Consider the following 11,527-nt stretch of genomic DNA (forward strand, 5'->3'; position numbering starts at 1 on the left):
AATTATATTACATACATAAAGTCAACCTTTTAGCCAAAAATTATGTCGTGCATAAATTTGCATATAATAAATATTAAGTAGTTCATGTACATAAACATTGGGATATACAAACCTTGCGTTGACCTTTAAAACGCTTTGAATAAATTCGTAAAACGATGTTCAAAAGGGTATCATCAGTCACACAGAAATGCGGCAGACATATGGTGATTTTCTAATTGAGCGCTCCTCGTAAATCTGTGCTTTTGACGGGCTCGTATGCTTTCCTTTTGCACGATGTGTATATATGGTAAAGTTCCACAAGAATAAAACATAATTTCAGCACATTCTGATAGAATTCACATTAAATTTACATATAATTTCTATGAGCAAAACCTAGAGAGCGGTCTCAACTTCAGTTGCAGACACTTGAATTTTTTTTTTTTTTGGCCACTTTAAGTGGCTTAGGAGGAGGTTGAGACGTGCTGGTGATGCTCCTAATGCGGCAATTGTTAGGCCAAATGCAAATTGATGTTGAAGTTGCAGGCAGTCTTCTGTCTATGCCAAGTCCGCGTGCAACACATAAATCACTTCCCGGACTCGGGAAGCTGGAGCCTTCTCGCCATGGTGCACGCCTCTTTGTCGACTGTAAGTTTGGTAACGCGCTGCAGCGTTTCAATGGTTTGCATGTATAGTCTCTTGGCTAATTCCTTGTCCTGGCCTGCCTCCGAAGTTGGCGCAATTTCGCAGTCACTGCAAGTTGCCAAGCAACATGGCACACAGGAAAAAAAAAGTGAGTAAGGTGCAAGTGGGAAAGAAAGTGGCATCAGCCGGTTTCGGCTATGGCAACTCACTTGAAGTACTCGCCAGTTACTTGCTTCAGCTGGGGATCCGTGGCCAGACGTATGGCACTCTGGGCGCCTTCGAAGGCATTCTTCATGAACAGCCACATCCACGGGTAGGTGATCACTTTAACGCAAATGGCCGACATTAGTGGTGAGCTGGGTTTTCGTGTTCGTGTGGCATCAAAAGGGAAACATGAAACAAAAGTTAACTAATTTTATTTCCATTGTAATTAAAACGCCAAACAAATGGCATAACACAGTGTGATCGAACAATAAATACTCTGTGAGATTTGAGAGAAATAATATACTTTTATAATTTAAATTCGATTTTTCTCTTTTTATATACGAAAATATATAATTGGTTAAGTGTACCTATTATTTGATGACTTAATAAGACAGACAATAAATACTTTATTTGAATTTAATACTGATTAAAAAAAATTGATTACCTTAATCAATTCTTATATGTCTTCAATATTCCATAGCCATAGTGTATAGAAGATTCGTAAAAAATCTATGAAGATTAATGTTAAGTTGAATGAAAAAGATATAAATGACAGGACGGGCAGGATGAAACCCTTTTGTAATTCGAACTTTTCTTTTCACTCTGTTGTGCATATTTAAATTCAAGAATTAATTGATCCCGAAATGGATAAATTACATTCATTTTTGACTGCGCTGTAGGAAGAAAAAGGTTCTCGAAGTTCGAGTGGGGTTTCGCACTGATAATCTGATGACAATAAGCTTCTGCTACTTAATGCGAGTAACTTCAACAATATCTCTGGCAATTGTTGTAATTTCATTTTAATTATGGTGACAAGAGACACCAATGTAAGCACAGAGCCCATTTTGAGGCATACTTAAATGGAACGTGCGTCAATTCAACTCTCCTGCCGGTCACCAAATAAAATTAAGTATACGCTATGCAGAAGCCTTTTTCTCTAAAGTTGGATAGCAAAGTCGCGCCCAATTTGCTTAGCTGTATTTATTTGTTGCTGCTGCCAATGGTCGTTTCCACTGGCAGGTTCACCGACTCTTGAACATAATAAAACGATAAATAAATAATTAATGCGTTTAACTTTTCCATTTACGCTTTTCCGTGACTTGAGCATTAACTGCTTTTCATTTTCATTCATTTCATACAACGGCAAGCACAATATACACAATATACACAAACACACACACACACACACATACACACGCACATACACACACACATACACACAGACATACACATACACACAGACATACACATACACACACACATTTAAACGCAGCGACACACAAAAGCGCGTCTAAGTGTGCGTGTATTTATCTGGCTGCTACTGCTGCTGTTTTGTGTATGTGTATGTGTGTGTGTGTCTGTGTGTGTGCACAGTTTCCTGCTTAGAGGAAAAATGGTTTCGTTCACCGCAGTCAGAGCAATGCAACGCTTTTAGAAAATAACCCCGACCATCAGCACCCCTTTGCTCCTAATGCCTTAGATGCATTTCTGAATCGCATTAGGCGACCGTAGGGATGAACCGCTAAGCCAGGCAAAGTTCACGTCCATCGACCCAAGCGAGGTGCATCTGATTGCACGAAAATGTTTCGATGTTTCATGTGAAAAGCGCAGCACAATCCACATCTACATATTTTAATCATTTCCCCAATAGTTGCATGGCTAAATAAAAGAGTTCTCATCTTACTTTTTAAATCACCGTTTATATTTCCGCGAATTACCCGTTGAATACTTTGCAAAGGTCGGATTTAGTTTGCTGGTAATTTAAATACAAGCTTTTGAATAAAACCTTCAAGTTTTCCCTTTTCTTGTTGTTCTTTTACTTGTGCTGTTTTAATTACAAAGCAGAGTTCCCTCTAGCAGGATATTGGGTTAACTGCAGCCCTATGATTAAGGATAGTTTTCCTTGTACTTGATTAAAGTTAAAAAGTTTGTAGTAATTTCATATGGTTTCTTATGCCCTGTAAAAATTATATGATGGGTATTCTGAATGTATGTAAGGACAGCCATATTTTTGTCTATTCGTCTGAATAAATAAAATATATTCGAGGGTATCTCCTAGTCAGACACTATCGACTAGAGTAATCTTTCTGTTGTAGAGAGTAGTGGGAGATATTAAATGCTTATATAAATTGCAAGTAAGATACCTATATAATATATATAATCATAATAACATTTATGCGTGCATTTTTTATGTATTGTTGATCAAATATATTAATGAAAAAAGCTTCTCAGTGACGACCCTTACCGAATTTAAAATGATTTTCTTGCACCTCGCTTGATTGCCAAATGTCTATCTTAAGTTGGCCTTTACAAAACCGTTGTTTCGAGATTGTTAATAGTGGCAGGTAAGACAGCCAGTACTGAAAACCAATCAGTTGCACTCCCAATAAATTATAACACGAATCAAATGATTACCTGACTGACTGACTGGCTGACTGGCTGGCTGGCTGGTTGACTGATAGACAGGCAGCATATTCTTGGCAATGGCAAACTCCTTGACAGTACGTGAGGAACGCAAAGACTTGGCAAAAGTGCAACACATATAGCTGACAGCTGTTTCAGTATATCCGATATGATGCATGCCCCCCAGCCATAAAAGCAACGAAAGTCAGAGTGTTATCTCCCAGATGCTCCTTTATGCAGTGCATGTTGTGAATGTATATGATTGGGCTTGCCTCTGTGTGTGTGTGTTGTGTGTTTGTGTGCGAAAGGTATAAGAAAAGTTCAATTTGGCGCTACAAAGTCTGTAAATAGAAAACCTACTTGAAGCAGCAAAGCATGTACACAAAAACTTGGAACTGAAACTGGAAACCGGTGATGAGGGAAACGCGACGTCCTGAACAGGATGACTGCAGGCCGCTAGCCAATGGACGGGAAGTAAATGCATGCAAGGTATGGTTTATCTGTACACGTAAGGAGGAAGCAATAAACACACACACAAATACACCCGCACTCATGGGCGGAGTCACGAAGGGGCCAAAACATACCATGCAAAAAAAAAAAAAGCCCATCCAGCATTTAAGATACTTAATATTAGTTTTTTAATTTAAACTCATATGTTTAAGTTTGCTTTTTAGTAAGATATACATTTTAATTTGAAAGTTCCAAAATAACTTTCATTAATAAAACTTTTACTTAATCAGAGCATTTGATTTTAGATTATTTAGATTTAATTGATTTTAATTTATTAATATGATAATAATTTAAAATCAAAAACAAATGGCTCAATGTTTTGCAATTAAGAAGTTTATTTTGGCCAGATAGGTTAACTGACAGTCTTGGCCCCCTCTGACAACGCCCATGGAGACACACACACACACACACACACACACACACACACACATGTATAGGTCTAGGTGAACCGTAGGACATCTCATACACGTCCACTTGACGTTACTTCCGCTGTTCATTTGCTGTTTTATTGCCGCAGCCGGAGGCAGTTTTTGTGTGGCATACATGGTGGTTCTGGCTTATAGTTGTAGTTGTTGTTGCCGGTCGGGTCACGTGCCACGTGCCTATTGCCAGTTACTGGTGCCCCCAAACGCCGCCGGCCGCCTGTCAAGGTGCTGCGTTTTATGTCCAAATGATTTGTAAGCTTGCCCCGGCATTTGATTTCTTTCATTGTTTCGTCTTTTGTTTCACTGTGCAACGGCGCTGTGCCACACGAAGCATTTGCAGATTGTAATGACGCATGTTAACAATGTTTCGGTCCTGGCCAATATGGTAGCTGCCATTCCCAACCAGCCCGGCCAGCATTTATACTACATACACACATATACATTACAATTTCGTGTCTTTGATGGATTATGCTTTTGTGGCTTGTGACAGCTTTACTTTTGTTCGACTTCAAACTGCCAGCAACACATATTATTGCACGTAACTATATTTCAATTATTGCTACTCAATTGTGCTCTTGCTCACATGCACACTCATTTCTACAGGTGTGCTAAGCTTAAAGAACGGAATCTTGGTATTCGATTTGAGCATGATTTTTGATTGTTATCGTTTTTCATGTACATTTGTATAAATGTGGCTATCCTGCTAGCATTCACCCACCCTCTCAGTTACAGTCATTTACTTGGTATATTTTGGCGAAACTTGGTAAGCCAACTAAATCTCAAATGATACGTGCAAAGTCTTATTCGCAGCTAGTCCAGATTAATGAGCATATCTCAGTCAAACACAGCTTTTCAGCAGGTTTCAGATTCAGACGTTGCAACATATAAGACAGTTAGTTTACCAACTCTAACGAATGATTTATAGAAAAGAAAACTTAAACGAACAAGGGTTGAGTTATTAAAAAAGCAACAACAAGGCAAGACATTTGAACGGATATATAGTTCCCACAATTTGACTTCTATTCTTGTTGAGTGAATGAAGATGCGAAAGCAGAAACATTGCGTATGAGTAATTTTCTGAGAATCAGAAATTCGATGAAGTGTGGCGATTCTGCTTTGAGTCTATAAAATAGTTTCAAATTGTCTGTTGAAGAAGCCAAAATACTCTTTCTTATACAATTTTCCAACAGTTCAAGCAACAATGTGGACATGGGTCATGTTTACCTTTTATTAAAGTGTTTCTAAAAGTATGCAAAGTAAGATTGAACAAAGTTTAGGTTATAATAGTGCTGGAGAAAATTTCATGATTTCTTTTTTGTAATGATAATCAGGTAAATATTCATCATTATTAATATAAATTACTAAAAGAAATTATGAAACTGAAAATTTAAATAATTTCGTAGGCAATAGTAAAATGGAGATCATAAAAAATGCACATATGAATTGATTTTCAAAATTCAGCATATTCGGCACAGAAATGTCTATCAAATGAAAATTAATTGACCACTCAAATCGCAGACAGTGAAAATATAAACAAATTTGTATTTGTATCCAGTAATCATTCAAAAATTAACAGAAGTAAACATTTCCCTACGACTTATACATACATACATATATAATCGTGATCAACATCAACAAACGAGCTTACCTATCCATGTCTAATGCGTTTAAGGTTTTCTTATAGTTTTCTATGCAAATGCAAAATAATCAGCTACTTTTTAACATAATCTTAATTTCAATGGAAACTAATAATCAGATTATGTATACAATTAAAGTCGAGACTCGAGTATTGTTCGCAATAGCATTGAAGTGTGTGTGTTTTTTTTCTTGTGTAAATGGAAGCTGCAAGTTGCACACTCAATTTTTTGTTGCCTTTGGACTGGCCACAGAGAAAAGTGTAAAGCAGAGAAAGAAAGAAAATTAATATGTTGCTGCAACGTGATGAAAAGAAATGTATCGAAAAAATAAGTTGCCTTTAATCCTGTCGTTTGCTGGTTTCATTTTGTAAAGGGAAAAAAGTGTATAAATATATTTACTGAGCCAAAAGACAACGTTGACAACGAGAAGCTGATTATTTTAATGTTAATTTTGCCGGTAAGTGCACTTATTTTTTTTGTTAAAATGTCTTTTCAATCTCCATACATACACAAAATACGTATTTAATGAAAAAATTCCCTTGGTTACAGCCAGTTCATATTATTAAAGTGTACCAATAACACTTTACTTTATTTGACACTTTCACATGACTCCCACAAAGATTAAGGTATTTCCCTGCCTTTCAAAATGAAATCACATTTGATTAGCATCTGAATGTCTTTATATATGTTGGGGCGCGGTACGTCGTATCTTCAAGTCGTACATTCTCAACTATAGCAATGTTTATCTCTGTTTCAATTGTCGTTATAGTATATACATATAACCATACATTTCGATAAACTCGAACTTTATCTGCACTTGGCCATTGTGAATGTGTTTATCGGTTGAAAAATGAACTTGGCTTTATATTGTTTGGCAATGACTAATTTACAACTGCCAACAATGTTCAAAAATTTTGCGATTGTACAGCAAACTGGAGCATCAATAAATCTTTCATTCATTTTGTGCCCATCACTGAAAATTGATGGGAAGGAAGTCTGAACGGGAGCGGGAGGAGAGAGGCGTTGACTACGCGACATACACTTGTCATTTAAACTTGCGCTGATTTGCTGACATAACGATGCCGTTGGCCATCGAGGCAAAAACAACTATATTCCTAGTTACAACAACAACAACAGCTGTCAGTTGTGCGTGGTTGAGCAATAACTCAAAACGGCACGATCTACATAAAGTTAAGGACCCAAGTTGTCCTTGCTGACCCCAAAGATGTAGGCAATTGTCAAGTGTTAGTCGAGAATCGCGCCTTGTGTTCGTCATTTTAATTATTGCGTTTCGCTCTTGTTGCATAAGCAGCTGCAAATGTGTGCGAGCGAGATGGAGAGTGTGTGTGGCATGTTACGTCGATGCTGTGTTATCTATGCATTTGTTTAAAGAGCGTCGTGGGGGTAGGGTTTGTGGCGGCACTCTTGATGAGTAGTCGTAAGTTGGTTGCAGTTGTTAGTTCGTTGCTGTTCATGCTGTTGCAGCATGTTGTCGTTGTGTCCTTCCGCAATTTGCAACTGTTTGTCGTGTTTGCACGTCCTTTTCTCTGTATTGTGCAAATTTGAATTTTTCCATTCCCGCGTCCCACAACCACTTTACGAATGAGATAAGTGATGCTGGGCCAGTGCCCGCTACGCTAGGGGTATGAATCATGGCCCAACAATCCATTTGCATGCACAGGCGTTAGGTCTATGCCGTCAGGCTCCCCATTTTCCACAATTTCTACTCGCTGTGTGTAATGCAATTGCTGTCCTTGACAGTTATCCTAATGGATCGTTCGTTTATTTAGACAGTCATTAAGTCTTGGAAATCGTTTGTACAAGAGATTGCTATATAAATATACATATGTATATAGTCAAAAAGAAAATATGGTTGAAAAGGATTCGAAAAATAATTGAATCGATTTTTGACTTATAACCGTATAACTGAATCTATTTAATCAACTGTTCCACCTAAAAGTAAGCTTTCGAAAATACCTTAAATATTACCGGCATATTAACTCAATATTTTTTACTGTTTTATATTATTTTTTGTGATGGAAAAGTGGTTCGTATAATGCTAAAAAATCAACCTTGACTGCTTTGATGGGTCCGCAAGCACTTAGCTCGAACTGCACTGCAAGACTTTCCATTTGAAATCTTTAATTACATTTTCATTCGACCTTCGGCATTTGGTACCTAGATACCTTGATGCGATGCCAGCTGACTGGCCACGCTAATGGTTTGGCCGTTTTGAGCACTTGGCCTACGTTTGACCCGCGCTCCCGCCACCGCCCACTACAGGTCACGTTTTTTGGCCAAAATGAAAGTGGAAAAAAGTTTATTTGCGCGGCCGCAAAATGTGCTTAAAAATTTAGTTGCAGTTGCACATTGCGCCGATTGCAACTTTTGGGATTACTGTGCATAACTTTGCGGCGATTTTGGTTTTTCAATTTCAATTTTAGTTTTTTTTAAATTTATTTTTTTATTTTTTACTTACTTGCGCAGGTGTCGGGTGCCTCTAACAAGCCCGGGCGTACAGCAGTTGACCGTAATTGGGGTATCTGCGGGGAAATCAGCGGCGTATTTTCAAAGACAGCAAAGTAATTCAATTATTTACCCTTGAGCTCTCTGGCCAGCCAGCGAGTGGCCAAAATCACGGCCAGCTTCGAATGGGCGAAGGCATCCCGTGCATGGAATTTGACCGCCCAGGTGCCCACATTCAACGGATCGTCAAAATCGATTTTGGCCGCCTGGTGAGCGTGCGCCGACACAAACACAATCCGTCCCTGCTCCGCCAATCGCAGATGCGGCAGCAGCAGCTGTGTCAGCAGAAACGGCGCCAAATAGTTCACCTGACAATGTGGCTCAAAGCCATCCGGCGTCGGTAGGCGTGTATCGCCAAACACAATGCCCGCATTGTTCACCAGCACATCGATGCGCTCAAACTCAGCCATTAGCTGGCTAGCGAACTGGTGGACACTCTGCAGCGAGCACAGGTCCAGATGACGGGCCTCCACGAAATAGCGTTCCGCCGGGCTTCTGCTGTCATCGCTTGAGGTTGGCGTTTGGCAACCGAGTTCTCGTTTAATGATGGCAGCGGCACGCTGGGCCTCCACCATATTGCGGCAGGCAAGGATAATGCGTGCACCACGCGCCGCTAGCGCTTTGGCAATCTCAAAGCCAATGCCGCTGCTGCCCCCAGTAATAACAACAATTTGCTCCTTGATTTGATTATCGTTGGGACAACGCTGGCCGCTCATTATCGTCCTGCAAATACGGGCAATGGTAAATTATACATATATGAACACACCTGAGATTGGGTTGAGCGTGGGACTGGGTGGGGACGGGCGATTGGCCAAGCTTAAGGACATGTAATCATCATGTGGCCGGGTGCTTAACGTGTTGGCGCCCCTCGGGCGTATTCATAGGTGTCAATGAAATATGTTAGCCTATTAGCATATGCAGGTAGACAGTTGTAAATTGACCTCTTGGCTTGATTAACCCAATTATATATGTATAATTAGTATACCATAAATCATCAATCAGTAAGCCAATATTCAACACTTTAATACTGCGACACATCTTTGGTATTCTAATTAAATTATCACTAAAGATATGTTAAATTGAATACATTTTCCATTAAAATTTATTTGTATTGGTTTGTTATGCAATTACATATTAAATATTCACTAATACTGCTTGGCACTTATTTGAAAAACGCTTCGAAATGTGTCATAATTTATCTGCACAGTGTCATCATTTATGTTTATTGATTGTTTTAATATATTATTTATGGACTAAATATAGATATACAATATATGCATTCCCTTAAACCATTGGCTATAAATTCAATACATTCAACATTTAATAATAATTTAAAATCGTCCACAAATCATTTCGAACTGTTGCTGGAGGAATCTTATCCGAAAAGTAATCGGATATTTCGCCTTTTGTTAGAGCCATATAGCTGTCAAAAGCTGTAGGAAGTCGAATTCGATTTTTATAATTTACTGAACTACTTGTGTAAGTTTTATAGTGTGGATGCTGCGTGATATTAGAGCGTTCCACTTCATTGCTTGACACTTATTTGGCACTTAAATAAGTTTTGCCATCGTCCCGGCATTTGCGACTTTATAGAATTCATTTGCCAACGCAATTTACTTTTAGCCAACTTGCGCAAATCCACTTTACAAATATTTGAAGCAGCTTTTGACACTGCCGCAGTTGTCAGACGACAGTTGTTACGTACTGCAATTGCAACACCACGTTGTTCTCTGCTACCACGCCCACCTCCCCGCTTGCCTTCTATCCGTTACCGTAACGCATCCTCTGCTTCCTCCAAAGTGGCTTACACCTGGTGGTAGCTGATGGCAGAGGCCACAAAAACCGCGATGCTCAAAGCGCAGGGCGCAAAAAATAATCTTTAGATATTACATGTTATCCAACACAGTCCCCGCTAAAGTTGGCTCAGCTGGATGTAGAATGCTATGTGATGAGGAGGGGCGGCGATAGTGTTCTGAGCCAACGACCATCTTTATGAAATCCACTTAAAAAGTTTCGAGTTAAGCGAGTTTTTTTTAACTTGTGCGCGACATTTATATATATCTATATATACGTGTCCGGCAAAGTTTGTGCAATGGCCACATCTTATCATCAGCCCTACATGCAACGACGCGTTTCCTTGTTGCCTCATGAAAATATATGAGCCGACCCCAACCCAAACCACTCACCGCACTGTAATCACAAGGCCGACCACTACGGCGGCTATAGTAGGCCACCAAGTGGAGAAGGGATCAGCCTTCTCGAATATGGTCAGCACTCGTTCCATTGTTCAGTCGTATATATATACGAATACAATTTAAAGACTTCTCTCTGAGACTATTGATGAACGTGAAGGTGAATGTAAATCTGTGGTGTGCACTGACTGCGCGCTCGAACTGAACTGTAATCGTAGTAATAAATATAAATTCTGATTGCCGGCACCAACCACAGCAGACAGGCTGGCAGCGGACAGTGGCAGCACAGCTTGTGGTTTGCCCTCTGCCACTGCACCTTCAATCTGCGAAACTCTCACTCTCTTTCTCTCTCTCTCCCGCTCTCTTTCTTTCTCTCTTTCTCCCGCATACACGGATATTCATGGCGTCACCAGAGATGCGGTTGACAATTGAATTTAAATGGCTGCCCCGTTCCGGCATATTTTCAATTTACATAAATGCTTGTTGCGCGGCATTTAAACGAGCGTTAGACAGAGAAAATACAGCGACAGATAGAGAGACAGAGAGAGAGAGAGAGAGAGAGAGGGAGACAGAGAAATACCTGGTGCCTGTGTTGCTAAGCACCTGTCGCCCACTTTCAGATTAGGTGCAAATTTGCCCCAGACCCGGCAATTAAAAAAATAAAAAAAAAAGTGAAAACGCTATTTACACACGTATTTACCATATTTCATTAGGGTTTTTTATTTAACTTCGTTTTCTTATATCAAATTTTTTTCTGGTCGGTTTTACGCATTCGTTTTGCATATTTTTTGCGTGAAGCGGCTAATTTAATTCATTTAATTCGTTTCCTCCGACCGCAGTGGCCAGCAATATTAATTACATTTAACAGATGCTGGATGGCGGCGTTTTTGGTTTGGGTATTTTGATTTGCAGCTCCACTGAATATAAAGGAGATGTTTGGAATACGCTGCGTATACGTGCAGCAAATTATCTGTTAACACAATTTTAAAATAGGCGACTTTACTTAAAT

The 11,527-nt window shown here is 39.4% G+C and overlaps 1 protein-coding gene across 1 annotated transcript; it reads right to left on the reverse strand.

Annotated features, from left to right (window-relative positions):
- Nucleotides 1–296: 296 nt before the first annotated feature.
- LOC6563177 (retinol dehydrogenase 13) lies at nt 297–10,721 on the reverse strand. The gene is made up of 5 exons (XM_001990211.3): nt 10,513–10,721; nt 8,400–9,049; nt 8,280–8,343; nt 831–977; nt 297–729 (listed from the first exon to the last, which is right to left on the reverse strand). Exons 1-5 carry the CDS (start codon nt 10,608–10,610, stop codon nt 564–566), a joined length of 1,125 nt encoding a protein of 374 aa, XP_001990247.2. The 5' UTR covers nt 10,611–10,721; the 3' UTR covers nt 297–563.
- Between the last annotated feature and the right edge of the window lie 806 nt (nt 10,722–11,527).

This window comes from Drosophila grimshawi, unplaced genomic scaffold, assembly GCF_018153295.1.
Source record: "Drosophila grimshawi isolate 15287-2541.00 unplaced genomic scaffold, ASM1815329v1 contig_311, whole genome shotgun sequence".
NCBI classification, from domain to species: Eukaryota; Metazoa; Arthropoda; class Insecta; order Diptera; family Drosophilidae; genus Drosophila; species Drosophila grimshawi.

Bases quoted from the DNA above. Each gene is read 5' to 3' on its own strand.
- LOC6563177 (XM_001990211.3), bottom strand. From the start codon at position 10,610: ATGGAACGAGTGCTGACCATATTCGAGAAGGCTGATCCCTTCTCCACT. The intron at 9,050-10,512 runs GTGAGTGGTTTG...CCGTATTTGCAG, and splicing joins GGCCTTGTGATTACAGTGCG to GACGATAATGAGCGGCCAGC. The intron at 978-8,279 runs GTAAGTAAAAAA...ACGAAAACCCAG, and splicing joins GGCACCCGACACCTGCGCAA to CTCACCACTAATGTCGGCCA.